Below are 18,734 nucleotides of genomic sequence, written 5' to 3' on the forward strand. Positions count from 1 at the left end.
TCTTAGCCTAATATTAATTCTCCTAGTGGACTAGTATAGAGGGATAGGGAAATTAGCAAGTCTGTATACAACAGCATGTAAGTATACTGCAAGTATACTTATATGTAAGATACTCCTGTTGGTATAATGCAGTTTAGCTGGCTTGTCTTTTGCTTATGAGAGTAACCATTATCTTTTTTTGCAAAACTATTCTAAGCTCAGATTTTGGTAAAGTTCAAATTCAGAATATTTTAACTAGGTGGCCAATAACTACCTTAATACTGACGAGTCACCAATTTGATATTTTTTTTAACCTGTGATGGTAACCCAGTCTGAAGTAATGTTACCGCAGTGGTCTACCACACCTGTAATACTGAACAGTTTGATAGTTCCTGCTGTTGCTGCTCTCATTTATCTGATTGTAACAAACATGAACTGTTACTGGTAATTAATTTACGGAATTCACAACGCATATAAAGTAAACTAATTAAAGATAACTTTAATGAATCACTTCTATATTTCGGCAATGTCACATTGCCATCTTCGGGAACATAAAATATGCTATGTGCACTAAGGAACTAACAAAGCAAATGAGGAAGAAAATAAGAACTAATTTTGTTCCTAAAGTCCTAATGGTGCCCTCTTGCGGGCTAATTTGGTAGTCTTGGCAGTTGGGCTGAAGTTCTCAAAATGAAAGTCTTTGAAGAGAAAGCCTTAAACTCCGCCCCACAAAAACCCACTATTTGGCTTCGTTATGTGGATGATGTGTTTGCTAATTGGCCACATGGCTCAGATACACTCCACTCCTTCCTAACACACTTAAACAACCAACATCCCAGAGTCCAGTTCACCTTAGAAAAAGAAGAAAACAACACCCTCCCCTTCCTAGACACTTTAATCACCCGCCAGCTTGATGGAACTTTGGTTTTCTCTGTTTACAGAAAACCCACCCACACTGGCAGATACATTCACCAGCAATCCCACCACCCCCCTCACAACAATATGAGGTGATAAAAACACTATATAACAGGGCAAAATTAATCTGCTCAGATGACAAGGCCCTGACTATGGAACTAAACCACATCCTCAACACTTTCTTAGCCAATGGCTACAACCCCAAAAAAATACAAAAAATACTAAAACCTATAAACCACAACCCCCCCCTCCCCCCCTCCACAATAAAGACTACACCAAGTCTATCACTATCCCCTACATCCAGGGCACCTCTGAAAAAATAACTAATATCCTCAAAAAATATGACCTTACTTCCTGTTACAGACCATATAAAAAGTTGGCATCCCTTATCCGCTCTACCAAAGACCAACCACTTCCCCTAGACCTACCTGGTGTATACCAGGTCCCTTGCAGCTGCAAATTGTCCTACTTTGGCCAAACAGGCAGAACAACAAATATCAGGATTTCAGAACACCAAGACTACATCCGATTTCACCAGTACAGCCGCTCTGGGCTGGCAGACCATGCCTTAGATACCCACCATAAAATTCGTTGGAAGAAGACAAAAATAATCCATCGCAGCAAGTTTAAATACGAAAGACTATTCAAAGAATCTTCAGCAGCTCTAAAAAACGTTCCTAACCTCAACAAATTTGGGTGCATGAAACTGCCCCAAATTTGGGAGACTTTCATTTTGAGAACTTCAGCCCAACTGCCAAGACTACCAAATTAGCCCGCAAGAGGGCACCATTAGGACTTTAGGAACAAAATTAGTTCTTATTTTCTTCCTCATTTGCTTTGTTAGTTCCTTAGTGCACATACCATATTTTATGTTCCCGAAGATGGCAATGTGACATTGCCGAAATATAGAAGTGATTCATTAAAGTTATCTTTAATTAATTTACTTTATATGCGTTGTCAATTCCGTAAATTAATTACCAGTTATGTCTAACCAACGTATAAGTCTTACTACTAGAATCATGAACTGTTACATAATTGAAGGATGTTATATCTTTTAAAGGATGAAACCAAGAATATAATTTCTTGGCATATTTAATTTATAGTATAAATTAAAGATGCCAATACATTTATAACCAAGAGAAAAAACTTTCGACATGAACTGTTACCGAATATCCAAAATTGCATATACACACAAACACATGTGAGAGAGAGAGAGAGAGAAATAGATTAAAGGAAAGTATTATACATTTTAGTGTTGTTTGTTTGATGGGCATTTATATATATATATATATATTTTTTTTTTTTTTTTTTGCATGTGTGTTTTGTAGGCATTTTGGAAAAGTTGTAGTTTCATGTTAGGAATGGTAGTCGAAACGGCTTTCAGAGAGGAATTTCATGCAGAATTGCATAGTTGGCCAAAAGTAGATGGTAAGAAATCTGTTTGTTTTTATATTATAATTTTTTTTTTTTCTGTCTTCAGTGTGTGTTTTTGGGAAGTGTAATGATTGAATATAGAACAATGATTTTCTAGTGTAGGAAACATACCTTCTAAATTTAGACAGGAGAACTGAGAATCTCTTGATTTCCTATCTGATTTTTTATTTTTAATTATTTTTTTATTGAGGTTTTTTTTTTTTTTTTTTTTTTGTAAACTCACTGACTACATTTATTTAGTCAGTGATTTTACTATATTTATTTAGCCTTGCTATTAAATTCATATATTAAAAAAAACCAATCTACTTCTTATTGTTAATGTTTGGTTCATTGATAAGAGTATTCTAACATTAGGTATAATTTTTTAAATTTATAATAGAAAATCTCTTTTTTTCTATGTGTATATAGGAACTTGTATCATCTTCCAAACTAATACATCCCTTGGCCTTAAGACATGACTATTTGTAAGTCTGCTGATTTCATGTAATCTGCATATACGATTTAGTCTTGAGATGTAGATATGCCTTAATTCATGAGAAGCACAGATAAAATATGTTTATAACATTTGATCCCCCCCCCCCCAAATCCCTAGAAAGTTTTAATTGTTTCAAATAACTAGGTGTTATGTTGGGAGTTAATGTTTTGATAATTGACAGTTAAAATTTGCAAATAATAGACAGCAGAGCAATCAGCTTTTCATCAGTTCCTTAAATAACTTTTCGGAATTCAAGTAGATGTTCAGTGGTCAATAATTGGTAAAATTGCAAATAAAGGATGATGAAACAAATGATTTTTGCATGCTAGATTAGGGTCTAGATGTTATTTTTTGTGACTCCCATCTACAAATGGTTGCAAACTTATAGTGCATTAGTACCATGGGTGGTCTAAGGATTTATTCTCTATTTTATATATATATAATAATAGTCATAGTAATGGTCTAGATAAAAACTTGGAGAATAAAAAAATAGTAATAAGATAAAAGTTCTAGTGACTCTATAAAGGGTTCACTCCGATTGGTGCAATAACCTCTTTTTTTTACTATTTCTTTCAGAATCCAAAAAAATCACAGACTGACGACCAAAATACAAAATAAACACATTTAATAAAACAAAAACAATATATATATATACACTCAGGGGCCTGTGTGCAAAACTTTAGTTGGCACCCCTATACCCCTCCCCCCCAATAAAAAATCACTTTATAAAAACGTATCAGTGAGTTAAAATGAAATACGAAATATATTAATTATAAGTTTATTGAACAAAAAGCAGAAATTACAAAAAAAATGTATAAAAAACAAGCATATAAGAAGGGTGCAAAAACAAGAAAAATAATTTGAAAAAAAAAAAAAAGTAAATAAATAATAAGATAAACAAATAATAGTAACTTACAAGTTACTATTATATGTTCCTATTATAAAATAGGAACATATTAAACATTATTGGGTAAAGAAATAGTTAAATAAATATTTAAACAGAAAGAATAATCACTTAGTGAATTGAACTTTTCTAGTTTTCATTAATGGAAATTCTCGAATAAAATCATGTACATCAAGTTGATCCAAAATATCTGACTCTATTGATATAATGGCAAGATTTGAAAGTCTGTCTTGTACCATTGTGGAGCGCAAGTATTTTTTAATAATTTTAAGTTTAGAAAAGGACTATTCCGTAGATGCTACAAATACCGATAATGACAAAAGAATCCGAAGCGCAATTGTAAAGTTTGGATAAACTGTGATTAAGTCGTTTGAATAAATATACTGAATTATCTGATATATATCGTTTTTAAAATTAGAAATAAATGGTTGATAGTGTAAAATTTCTTCACATAAATCGTGTGTCAATGTCTGAATGATTCTCATGTGTTAATTTTTGTTGTAACTTTTTACAACAAGATAATAAATATTCTTTATTTCGTGAAATACTTAACAAATACAAAAACTGAAATGAATGCATTTTTAATAAAGTAAACCTTTCCTTCAAAGATTGTAATATTCGATCTATTATGCAGAGAAAAAAAATTACTTTAAATGAAATTTCAGGATCTACTATATTTTAATTTTCATGTTCGTAATCAAATTGTGTTGTCTTTTTACGTCGCCTTAGTGGTCTACTACTACAAAATACAGATTCTGCGTCAAATTTTGCTGCAATTTTAGCTTTCTACGATTTCTTTGAAACCTTCATCAGATCTATAATCATTTAAAAATTGATTTAGATCATTCAATGATCTAAAGTAAGTTGGAGATTCATAGATGAAGACTGCAGTATTTTGCTGACAAAATTCACTTTATTTAAAATATACCAAATCTTTGGTGCCTTTACTATCCTGGCGCCTGTGTGCGTCGCACACATTGCACATATGGCCGGCGCACCCCTATATACACTTCAAACAATATTACTTAACTAGCTACAAATTTAATTGGATCCAAGGCCTTTTTAAAATAAACTTACACTTAAGACTAGAGTAAACACTTTGTTTGCATAATGACAAAATGTTCATAGTCAGTTTCTCTCTCTGTCAAGGCCCTTTTCCGAAGATAGATGACTTTATTCTTCATTTTCATAGGATCCTTTCTTATCACTCATGTAGCACACATTAATTCTTCCTGACTCAATTCTGTCTTCTTTTCAGTAGAAATAATAGTTAGATCCGGCGTCCTTAAGACAGATGAAACTTCCTAATCAGCGTTTTCTCGAACATTCCTTTAGAACGTAAATAGCAATTTCTTCTTTTATTCACTAATGCTTATTGATAATCTTAACTCTTCCACTTTAAAAACTCACAGTTCTATGATTCTCTTTTTGGAATCTATCTACTACTAATCTTCCAATTAGCTTTTTCTCGAATATTCTTTTTAAAACATCTATAGTAATATTTTCTTTTATTTATCAATACTTATTCCACTTTGAAACTTCATAGTTCCATGATTCCTTTTTCGGAACATACTATTAATTTTCCTCTGACTGTCACATAAAAAAAAACTTAAGTTCCTCCGAATCTAAATATCTGCCGGCTTGTATTCTAATTTTCTCCCGAACGCTCTCTTGTTTACACCCGAAACAAGATACCGAACGTTGTTCTTGTCAGCTGTCAATCACACATCAAACTTCTCAGCGAGCATGCGCACTCCTTGAAACTGGCAAGCAAGAAGCTAGGTATAATGGCTGACACGCAGATTACGTTAGCGACAAGAGAATGTCTTCATAAAACACAAATTAATATTTTAAACTACAATAAAATTGTTTAAAGTAACACAACTATTCAAATCCGGTAAGTACATCAAATTTTTAACTTCTTTACATTTCATTTTGACAAAATAATTTCAATAACAGGCACATTGCAAGTGCTGACGATGCATGTTATGAAACTAAAACTAATAAACATACTAACATTAACAATACGTAAAAATATTCAGAATTTTAAATTATGATTATTTTTACAGTAACATCACGTCGTTTTACAGACTTTGGGTTTTATTTTGTTATTGTTGTTTGCAGCATAGAAAATTAGCAGGGCTGGACTAATAACAGATTATTTATTATATAAACTGCAATTAGTTCATAAATTGTCTTCAAATCAAGAACTTGGTGAAGAAACTATTATTCACTTTCATGGAATATGTTAGCAACAAATTCAGATTTGGATTAATATTTAATAGGGTTGCATATAGTCTTTACTACCAAAAAAATTATAAATAAATAAAATAAAATAATAATGTGAATTACACTTTCATCTACTAAAAAAACATCGAAAACATGGCAATTTTTGTTTTGTATTTATATATGTGAGTGTTTAGTGTGTATGTACATCAAGTGTATATATATATATATATATATATATATATAGAGAGAGAGAGAGAGAGAGAGAGAGTGTGTATATACATCTGAACAATATAGCATGTGAGTTGAAGTTCATAGTACTGAAACATCAAATATATTTTGATAAGTTATTACAAAGTATTTATGTCTACTGTTTTGACATATTCTTTTTTCTAATTTGAGAATGATTTGCTTTCTTTATATGAATTTTACAGCTATTATCGCATTCTTGAAACATTTAAATGGCCGTCATCCTGAATCTCTCAAAATAAGATGCTTTTATAGAACTAAAAATCTAAAATTAAATGTATTTAATTTCTAGAATCTCAATGCAAACAGGACAAAAATAATACTAATAGTTTTTAATGTCACAAGTTTAAGCTGTAAAAAGAAAAACAATATCAAATGTAGACATTAAACAAGTTTAATAGTAATGTCATATTTTATTCCCAAAATGATCCAATAAGTGAAAATTACACGAGAAAAAAAAAACCTCCTCAAAAGGAAATAACACTTCGAGTTATTGAATAACATTTTTTTAAAATATAATCTAATTGGACAGACTGTTTTCATTGGATTTGAAAAATGAACAGCTGAAGGGTTGAAAAAAGAAAGTGAATTTAGAAATCAGTAGTTTTTATTATAAGTACATCAACAATAATATCAGTAAAAGAATGGTGTTGCTAGAAGTCACTGATGAGGAATTGAGCTAGCCATCTTCTAATGAGTTTTAATTTAAAATTCATTTGCTGAATTTAATGGACATTTTTTCAAAATTATAAAACTATAGACGTTTCCAAAATAAGGTAATAAGCATTCTTAAAGGAAAGACTGTTCTGATATAATGCAAATATGACATTTAAGTTGACTTTGGTATGCATCACTTTTCCACAGTCAGTAAAGAAGCTCATGCCCATGTTCTCTCATGGATTGACAGATAGCTGCACATTAACTGTTGGTTGCAAATCACTTGTTATTTAGGTATTCCAAAGAGATGGAAATCGCTGGGCACAAGATCAGATTTATGCAGTAGGTGATCTCAGAATATCTTAGTTGTGTCAGTGTAACCTCTCTGTAACAACACCATATGCTTCCAATTGCTTGTGTAGTTAGTAGTGTGTGTGTGTGTGTGGCACAGCAGTTGATAGCATATGCTATGGCATGATGCTGATGCCTTCATCCAGTAAATCATGTTTGTTACAAATTGCCAGCTGTAATGGATCCAGCATGTTAGTAGAATTCAGCATTACCCTCTCCCCTTGTTAAGAAACTTAATAAGCTGATGATGCAGCTATTGTCATGAATTTCTTTGATGATAGCATTGCTCCTGATTTTTTTTGCAGGAGCAGCTGGTAGATAATGAATGCTTTGATGAATCATATTTCTTCTGGTACTTTTAACATCCAGAAACTAAATTATGCTATGTTTGACTAACTATTTATGACCATGCTTCCAGTCATCTTACGACTGGTGGTGCAGCTATTTAATGCCATCTCATAGTTGTAGGCCCTTTATTTATTCAAATACTTTCCCATAAATAATAGTTTTCATGTGGTTGCATTTTGCCTTATTTTTTTAAATGTCTTTTTCGTATTTAAGGCTCCATATCATATCTGGTGTTTCCTACATAATTTATTATCCACTTAAAAGGGTCTTTAGAATTATAAACATGTACTATCCAGACATTAGATATGCTTTCTACTGTAACACATTGACAATAATTTCAGTATTTTGGAATCATTTTAAATTGATGATAGGCTTGTAGGATTAGACATTATAGTGCTCTCGTGATCATTTATATGAGAAGGATCCATAGTAAAATTTAATGTTGCTTATACAATCAAGTTTTACTGGAATATTCCATCTTTTTTGGTATAAGCTATCAATTCCTGCAGTTTCCTTTCTTTATGATACAGTAACCTAGTATGATTAAAAAAAACCCAAAAAACTTTCTTGCCTATTCTTAATGCTAATCATTTTATTGATTAGTAGTCAGCAATTGTAAAATAGCAACTAATAGTCAGACCATGGCTTTAAAAATATATATACTAAAGTGGCTATATTAGATGTTTAGTTTAAATGTCTGTTATTCTACAATGTTTGTAGAACAGTGATATATCTAGGATTTTCCTGAGAAGCGTGTACAGACAGATTTTTCTTACACAGTGGATAATAATTGGTTATTATTTTGACATACTGATCTTTTAGGAGAGAAGGGGGGAGTATACATAAATACATATAGATATTTGCCTTTCTTGATAGGTGATAAGGCATAAGGTTGGTTCAAATTCCTTGGCTTATCCCTGTGCTATTGTTGCAGAATTATTTTTAAAAGCATATTAAAAAATTTAAATCTTGTTCATAATAAAATTTTAAATGAGTACAAGTAGTTGCTTTGAGCAATTTTTTAATAATATTGTAATTAAAATAGGCCATTTTAAATAAATATTTTTTTCAGTATCCTGTTTAGAATTAGAGCTGGTCATTTGGTTGAATACATAATTCTCAGTAACGATCACTCGTTAGTTATTGAAAATGTCATGTCATTTGTAATAATTCACATTCATAGTAATTTGAGTTAAGATAAGTGTGATGTAACAGACTACAATTTAAATAGCATGCTCAGATCAAATAATAAAATTTCATTATTTTTTCCCAAATAGCAACTTCTGCCATTTCTGAAAATAAAAAAATTCAGTATTCCAAAATTCCCATTACTTACTTTAGTTTGTCTTATATTTTTGCTCTAATCTGTTTCTCATATATAAATATTCTAATGCGCAATAAAAAACCTACTACTATGGTTCACACGTGTTAGTCAAATGTTCTAATGATCAAGTAAATATTAGGTTGTAATCTAAAAAAAAATTAATTATAAACATTCCACTCACATAATGCTTATTGGTTTATAAATTTAAGTTACAATATCGTCAGAAAAAAGTAGCATAACATAGCAGTTTCTTGTTGGTTTATTAAAAATGTGTCATCTCTTCTATTCAAATGTCAGGCTTAATCCTTTCCACATAGTCTGTTATATCTGTCAATGCTTGTATTCTCTGCCTCATTTTCTTGGGATGAAAAAAAAAAAAAAACCTTTACATGAGACCATCTAACTAATTTAAATAGAAAAGCCTTTAAAAGGTTCTCTTAGGGATTTAAACCATTGTCTTTCCAAAGAAAGAGAACATCATTATTGACTGAGTTACATAGCCTCATAAAGTGTTCTGCATGAAAATACCAGATAATTTGATACTAGTACAACATTTGAATCTTAAAACAATCTGCTATGTATCCTGTTTTGTCTATATTTCTTTATTCATCTGTGGAAAAATGATATTTCATAATGTTTGTATATATATATAAAGTGCCCACCACTTTCTACAAGTTACCATCAGTGCTTGATAGACAAATGGTAATTACATATATCCATTTCACAGCTGTTATAGTATGAAATGCTTTACCAGTTTTAGCTCTAACAGAAAAACCTGTTACATTGATTTTCAAGTAGGGGTCACCAGAAATAATAAAATTAGTTTGTCATAATTGTTATAGCTTGAATGATCAAGTTTGCTTTCAGGTGCTTTAAAAAAGTCATTTGAAAAATTATGCCTGCTTTATTTTTCTAATAAAGCAGGCATATAATATAGCATGGTGTATAATACAGGTGTATTATACACCATGCTATATTATATGCATGCTAGGCTGGGTGACATGAGATTGCAATGGATACCTGTTATGCTGCCAGCCTGGTTGGCCAAGTGGTTAGCATATCCGCTCTCCAGCCAAAAGGCTGCAGGTTGGAATCCTGCCATGGGCATGGATGTTTGTGACTGTGGAAATACCAGTGGTGGTGGTGTAGATAATGATGGTAGTTTTGGTTGTAGCTGGTGGATTTGAGTGGCAGAGACAGAGTTGTAGAGTAGGTGCCCTCCCTCGATGAGTCCCTTGGACTCCCTGGAGGTGTCATGTAATAATATATATATGTTAAAGATACCAAGCTATTTTAAACCAGGTTTTACTCCATTTCCCAAGTAAGCAAACAGACAAACAAAACCTGGTTTAAAATAGGTTGGTATCTTTAACATTTATTATACCCAAGGTAAAATACTTTCTACATATATATATATATATTCATTTTAATATAAACTGACTAAAAATCCGAGAATTATAACAAATTGAGATTTATTTGAAAATGCATATATTCAAATAAATAAGTTCAAAATTTAATAAATTAAACATATTCAAATAAATCTCAATTTGTTATAATTCTCGGATTTTTAGTCAGTTTATATTAAAATGAACATATCCAATCTCTGAGTTAATAGTAATAGTCATATATATATATATATATATATATTTATTTATTTATTTATTTATTTTGGATATTTTTATTTATTTTTACATAATCCAGAAATCCTACTTTATAGACCAAAGCAGTTGGTGAGATTCTTTTCATCGGCAGTGATTACGTAATCATGTTTTAATATAAAATTGATCCAGGTTTATATGATGACGTTTATGGCTGTCTGTCTGTCTATAGCAGCCATTTGTCTTATATACTTTCATGCTGTGTCTTAATGGTTTGTAGTGCTGGTGGTGGAAATTTATTGATGGTCATGAACTCTAGACTAGTTTTTATTATTATCCTGGAGTTGTTTTCATGTTAGTGTTTTTTTTTTTTGTTTTTTTTTAATGCATAGTTGGTTTGCTTAAGAGGAAATCACCATGTAACCTGTAAGGAAAGTGAAGAACTGCCAACTGCTTCTTAATAAATGCCCAATACTCACTTAATCATGATACAATAATTAGGTATCCAGCAAGACAATTAATGAGGATGCACTGGCAGTTTGGGATTTAACTAACAAAAATGTATTCTGTATTGGCTTAAACCACAAGTAATTGTGATGAAATGTCATACCAGCTCAGGTTATTTAGTTAAAGCCAGCCTCAGAATTAAAGAGCAGCACCACCACCACCAGTGTGAGAAGTATCAGTGGAAAAGAAGCAGAAAAGAAAGAAATCTTATTGATTCAGTTGTTGATAGTGATATTTTCACTGCTTCAAGATATTAGTATACAGGAGATTTGAAATTGGAAGTCATATTTGATTTATGGAATCAACTGCTGTTTGAGATAAAAACTTTCATAATAAAATTCTGCATTTCCATCTTTACATTAAGGTCATTTTCAGGATTATATACACACACATGACTATATTATAGCAATTAGCAACATACTATTGTAAGCTATGTCACATCTAAATTTTCAATTTAGATGTGATATTTCATCTAACCAATAATTTTCATTGGTTTCATGTATGGTATTTTGTCTAGAGTCCTTTTTATATAGATATTAACCAAAAAAGTCTGCTCGGTTAGCCTAGTGGCTTTGCTCTTTGCAACCATATGCCTGGGGAAGGAGTGAGTGTCTTGGGTTCGATTCCCATTGACGATGTGGGGAACCCAAGGATCTTCCTGTCGACGGGAATCAAACCCAGGACACTCCTTCACCATGCATATGGTTGCGAAGAGCAAAGCCACTAGGCTAACCGAGCGGACTTTTTATTTAATATCTATATAAAAAGGACTCTAGACAAAATACCATACATGAAACCAATGAAAATTATTACACTAATACAAAGATTTAAGACTAAAAGTAAGGTGTGAGAACCAGATATCATAAATAAGGAAATTCTGATTGGCTGATGTAATTAATTATTAATCTTACTTGGATTTTTTTGTAAAAATTTTAATTAATTTATATTTTTTATTTATTTTATTTTTTATCATAAGAGGCAAGGATAGACAAGTTAAATAGTTTTAGATGTGACATAGCTTACAATAGTATGTTGCTAATTGCTGTAATATAGTCATGTGTGTGTTTATATTATTCCTCAGCCATAGCCAAGTTAGCCGGTCTTGGGCATGGACAGCAGGGTTTTTTCATCCCGCAAGCAGGCAAACCAGATCCGTGAACACACAGGCTACAGTCATAAAAAAAAAATATGGCAAAGAAGGCAACGGGAAACCGCCTTGCATCACTCTTTTCCCTAGTAATCAGCTGCAACCCTGTCAAAGAGAGGAAGCCACAGGTCAGATCAGATTAAACAAAAAGGCTCTAGGATCTGATGTTGGCTTTTTGAAGTTATTTTTACTTTAAAATTGCCATTCATCTGATGTTAATTTTTCTTCTAGTCACTGAAGAGACCTTCAGTGACTCTGTCAAGAAGCATCACTTAAAGAATCTAAGACCACTCAGAAAGATGATATTTTTGAGTTGTGACAGTATTCTTCTAGAGAGTTCAATATGTTGTCCAAAACTTGGAGATTTTCAGCCATCATTTTTGTTTAAATTGGTTGTTTTATGAATGTTTCACATGCACGTGGTTAAAAATGCCTGTTTTTTCATGGCAGATTAGCTGTGGATATGATTTTTCTTTCTTTTTTTTCTGATGTCAACTGTTTCCAGTTTCACTTATATATGGCAGGCTTCATGTACATTTAATTTGGTATACTTCCAGAGTGAGTGGGGGGAGGCAAGGTAGAGATCTTTAGATGTGCTGAATAAATGTAAAAGTTTAGCAGGAGGTTTAAAGTAGTTTATGTTGTATTTCCATTTTACATAACTATAAAAAGAAGCTAAATGTTCTGGAAGCTTAAAAACCTAGTTTTTACTTATTTTTTCTGATAAGACTTTTAATATATAGGTATCACTTTGCTGAAATAGTTTTTGTTTTGCTGTGTTATCTTTTTGTTCAGTATGTTATCAATTATTACAGTATTTATTTTTACCACAAGAGGTCAAGCTAGATGGGTTAAGCAGTTTTAAATGCAATGTAACTTACTGTAGTATGTTACTAATTGCTGCAATGTAGTTGTGCATGTAGATGTATGTATTCCTGAAGATGGTCTTAATGTAAGGGTTGAAATGCAGAATTTTATTATTAAAGTTTTTGTCTCAAATGGTAGTTGACTCTATAAATCGAATATAATGAATGCTGTTCACTGTTTAATTTCTCTGAATGAAATTGGAAGTGAGCAGGGTAAAAATGAATATCAGATTGAAAAAGAAAAATATGAAAGAAAATAATAATTTTTTAAATATTAAACTTAAAAATAATCAGTCAAGCAGCTCTTAGAGGTGAATTATAAACTTGAATATATGAGTGTTATTGAAGGTAAAAAATGAAAGTTTGAAAACAGGAACTAGATCTTGGAAACCAAGTGGCAAAATCTGAATTGATTGATATAGTTATTAGCAAGCATAGATAAATCAGAACTTCACGGTGGATTCAAGAAGTTAAAAAGACATTCCTGGAAAAGAGAAAATGTATTGAAAAGTTCTGATAACTGTCAATAAGAACCATGAGAGAATACAGAGAAAAATGTAAGAAAGCTATATGAAAAAGCAGCTAAATGTTCTGGAAGCTTGAAAACCTAGCAATGGTTGAAAGATTACTGTAAAAGAAATGATAATGACATTAAAACTGAAGATATTCTAGATGTTTGCAGTAATTGCCAGCCAGGTTGGTCAAGTGGATAGTATAACTACTCTCTAACTAATAGGTTGTGGGTTTGAATCCCATGGTGGATGTAGAAATTAGTGAATGTGTTTTGGTGGAAGGTGAAGTTCACTTGGTGTGAGACTGCCATGCTTACTAGAGGCTTGAGGTGGGTTGAACAAGTTCTCTGTTTGGCCTCTACAGCAGGGTTTCAGGATTATGTAAAATAAATAAGTCTTAGCCTATCTATGGTACTAAATACTATAGGTTTACCACCTTTTGTGGGTGAGAGTCACATAAAAAAATTACTTTGAAAGATCATTCAATGAGAGTAACAAAAGCAATAACATAACAGTAGAAAAAATATACAAGATTAATGCATTCAGGAATACATGTTAATACTTGAGGTAAAAAAAGCTACCTCAAGTATTGATACATCAGAATATGAAAAGATAACTAGAGTAGATGATATTCAACCAAAATCTTTGGATATGAACATATAAAAGTTTCACAGTGATATCCTGATATGAGGATGTCAAATTCCAGATATTGAAGTAGCTATGTCAGTAGTACCTATCTATAATAAATAAAATAAAAAGATGGGAGTGAGAATTACAGAAGAATTTTCCTGTTAGTATTCCAGGTAAAAGTTATGCATGCACATTTGAGAAGAGGCTAAGAAAAATTGCAGAAGGAAAACTTGGGGAATAATAGCTAAGTTCAGGTAAAATAGTGGTTGTTAGGATCATTTTCTTACCTTTACAACAAATACTCCGGAAATCATTGAAATATAACAAGGATCTGTATTAAGTTAGATAAAGCAGAAAAGCATATGATAATGTGCCAAGAGAAAGGCTGTTTGAAATGTGACAGTTATATGGGTATAAATGTGACATAATACAGAGCTACATGTAGTTTATTCATAAATTGTACTTATTGCTGTCTCTACTGCAATTCATTCTCCACTGTTATTCATTCTGTGTAGTCTACATTATGAAGAAAGTGGCATTAAAGCTGATATAAGATATATTCAACTCAGCTCTTTTATTTATTGCAGATGATGTTGTAATCCTAAACAAATCTAATAAAGGTTTTCAAGGCTCTTTAACTAAATTGATAACTGCTGTAAAAATTTGGCATGAATATCAACTATAGACAAAACTATGAAAATAGACAGGAACATGGAAAGCATCGCTGAATATGACAAATTTTATATGGAAATAAATAAAATAAGCAAGGCTGGTATTATTGGAAGCCAATTTAATAAATTTATTTAGATTAAGAGTGAACAGAATAGTAAAGCAGAAATGTATAAGAGTGTTCAAACCACTTCCTGAAAAAAATTAGGAGAGTAAACAGATAGCATCAATGGTAGAATCATATTAAAAATGAGGATATTAGAAAGGAACTTATTATTATTATTATTATTATTATTATTAAACAAGACCTCATGGAGTCAAAGACTCATCTAGGAGGTCCTTTTATCTCACACACATCTCATCATACCGGGTCTTAAACACATTCAAACTCCTTGCAGACACCACACTCTCAGGCAAGGCATTCCAATCATTCACAACTCTGCACGAAAAAAACCTGCCTCTCACTCCCCTACTCACACCCTCTTTATACAGTTTCCAGGGATGACCTCTGGTTCTCCCCTGATCTCCCACTATTCGCTGTAGAACTTCTCCACCATTGATCCTATAGCAACCCCTTACCAACTTGTAGGTCTCTATCATATCTCCCCTCTTCCTTCTCTCCACTAGTCTCTGCAAATTACATCTTTTCAATCTTTCCTCATACTCGACATTCCAGAGGTCAGAAACTACCTTAGTCAGTCGCCTTTGGACCCTTTCCAACATCTCCTCATCCTTCTGAAAACCAGGTGACCAAATCTGGGCACAATAGTCCATGTGTGGCCTAATCAAAGCCTTATACAATGGAACAAGAATCTCCCTACTTCTACACGTCAGTGTCCTCCTCATCATTCCCAGAAGTCTTTGTGTTGTCTTCACAATTTTGGCGATGTGACCCCTAAATTTTAGATCTTTATCCACTATCACTCCCAGATCTCTTATTTCCTCTACTTCCAACAATATATTCTTACCAAGCATAAATTCTGCATCCCATCTTTGTTTTCCAAATTTTAAAACCTTACATTTTGCAACATTGAACTCACACCCCCATTTGCTTGCCCAATCACTCAATTTATTCAAGTCTTCTTGCAAGGCCACAACATCTTCACTACTCTTTATGGTTCTTCCCAACTTTGCATCATCTGCAAACAACTGAATATCTCCATCCAAATCTTCGCCAATATCATTAATATACAAGTTAAATAGTAATGGCCCTAAAACAGATCCCTGAGGCACTCCACTAGTGACTTTCCTTTTCCTGGATATTGCACCCCCATACACAACTTGTTGATACCTATCAGATAGCCAGTCTCCAATCCAATGCACTAATCTAATATCCAACCCCATCTGCTCTAGTTTGACTGTCAACTTATCATGAGGCACTCTATCAAAAGCTTTTGCGAAATCCAAGTATATTACTGTGTATCCTTCTCCTCTGTCCAAGGAAGCAGTCACTTTATTGTAATAAGTAAGTAGATTACTAAAACACGACCTCCCTTTAGCAAATCCATGCTGTCCATCAAAGATTATACCATTGTTGTCAACCCAACTCTGGATTCTAGCTCTCACAAGCTTCTCCAACAACTTAACCACAACACCCGACACACAGATAGGCCTATAGTTTGATGCTTGAGTTCGATCACCTCCTTTATGAAGTGGCACAATCTTGCCCTCCTTCCACTCTTTAGGGACTTGACCAAGTGCAAGACTCGTATTAAAAAAATATGTCAAGGCAGGTGTCAACTCTCTGGCACATTCCTTCAGAATACGTGGTGATATATTATCAAGTCCCACAGCCTTATTTACATCTAGTTTACTCAACTCCCCAAACACCTCTTGCTCACTTACAGTCAGTCTCTCCTCCCCATCATCAACTGCTCTTAATCTCTCCATGAAGTCACATTCACAAGATTGAAAGATCTTTATGAACTGCTCATTAAGTATCTCCACCACACATTCTGCAACAGCTGTCTTTATACCATTTCCTCCAATCAATGTCATCCTTCCATAATCATTCTTTCTTTTGCTGGCTACATATCGAAAGAACTCCCTAGGATTCTTTTTAGCTTCATTAGCTAACTGCTGTTCATACCTCTCTTTAGCTACTCTCACCAACCAAGTCACTCTCCTTGCCTGGTCTTTGTAGAACTCATGAAATTGGTTACTTCCACTTCTCTTATGCTGCCTCCACAATGCCCTTTTTCTCTGTATTGCATGCTTAATCTCTTTATTCATCCATCTCACACCTAACTTATTTAACCTTCTCACCCGTGGTATACATTTAGACATTGCATCCACTAAATATTTTTTGAAAATCCCCCAAGCTGCATTGATCTCTTTTCCAGCTAACTCCTCATTCCATGCTACACCTGCAAGCTGTCTCCTGAGCTCTTCATAATCACCCCCCTTGTAGTTCCACATATACCCTTTTTTCACAGGGGTCCTTGCACTGCTGGCAACCACCCAAGTAATCACCTCATGGTCACTTTCACCAATTGGTGGATGATTTGATACCTCATTGATAATTACATCCTCCGATGAGATGACCAAATCCAAGACCCTTAATCCTCTTGTGCCCTCTGTTACATACTGTCTGAGGTAGTTATCCCTCAAAAACTCAAGAAACTCATTTTCTTTACTTCCAGTTGCTATCTCTTCATTCCAGTCTATATTGCCATAATTAAAATCACCCATAATGATCACCCTTTTCTTATTTGCTTGGCTTATTTGACTATACATTTCACTATCACCACCATCCACATTACCAGGTCTATAACAACATCCCACCAAGTATTTGATTCTATTCACCTCTATCTCACACCATACTGCCTCAAAACCACTGGCCCCATTTCCCCCTTGCATCTCTACCTTGTATGGACATAACTCTTTCTCTATCATCAATAGCACTCCCCCTCCCTTTTTACCCCTTCTATCCTCACGAAACACATCATACCTTTCCATCTCTAACTTGAGATTGTTAATGTTCAAGAATATGTGAGCATTATATATGGATAGCATGGTCACTTAAAATGGGAATAAATCATTAACAACATAGGTATTTGATGAAGTAGTGGTAGTTCTTTTGATGTCTTGGCATCAGAATATCCCCATAGGAGACAAAAATTTTAGATGGATTGGTGAGTCTACATGTGGAGACCTAATAACAGAATAATTTGAAAGAAAATTGTTGATATGAAGCAAGTAAGTAATGTACATATCATAGTATTCTATATACTATAATAGTTAATAGAGGAATTCATAATGATTATGTGCAGTCATACCTACTAATTTCCAAGATTAGGAGAATGTCCCATTTCAAATTCCGAAAACATGATTTTTTTTTGAAACTTCATAAATAAAATTTATTTAAAACTGAATTATTCTTAAGTTTTTCTCACCTGTCTTGTTTTGAAACTGTATAATATACCATTTGTTTTAAATTACTAATAATTGCAGAAAATCATAAAATATATTATTACTGTTAAAGTGTGAAATTCAGGTATTCTATAGAATAAGTTAAGCATGAAATTATAGGTTATTTTAAACATTAACTAGGTATAGAATAACTATGAGCATTTAATGAATACTTTTTATTATATCTTTTAACTAAGTAGAGGTGCATAAAACATATTTTGTAACAAAAATTTACTCCTGGGCATGCATTAACATTAGTGGATGTGTCAAGCTTGAAAAGTGTAAATAGTTTCTTACTACATTTACACTGTCATCACTAATACTGTAATTAAGTCTTATTGATTATTTAAGAAGTGTCTGGAATGCAGAGTAATAATAGAAGAATGATAGAAAATGTGAAATTAGAAAATTTAAGAGATGTGGCCAGATTTGAAAATTGTATACATGGCAAAGCAAGGTAGTGTGGAAAGAGCAAATCAGGATATTGAAGGCATATTTTCAACATGCATGCAGGATAATATCACAGATAAAT

At 32.7% G+C, this 18,734-nt stretch overlaps 1 protein-coding gene across 2 annotated transcripts in view; it reads left to right on the forward strand.

Moving 5' to 3' along the window:
• mRpL39 (mitochondrial ribosomal protein L39) overlaps nucleotides 1-18,734 on the forward strand; it is a 100,326-nt gene that overhangs the window by 22,905 nt on the left and 58,687 nt on the right. For both annotated transcript variants that reach the window (XM_090397419.1, XM_090397420.1), the window contains exon 4: nucleotides 2,223-2,322. In XM_090397419.1, the coding sequence (XP_090253545.1) occupies nucleotides 2,223-2,322 (100 nt within the window). The remainder of the gene's footprint in view (nucleotides 1-2,222; nucleotides 2,323-18,734) is intronic.

This window comes from Typopeltis vanoorti, chromosome 9 (assembly GCF_054136105.1).
Source record: "Typopeltis vanoorti isolate ZY-2024b chromosome 9, IOZ_Tvanoo_1.0, whole genome shotgun sequence".
Lineage (NCBI taxonomy): Eukaryota > Metazoa > Arthropoda > Arachnida > Uropygi > Thelyphonidae > Typopeltis > Typopeltis vanoorti.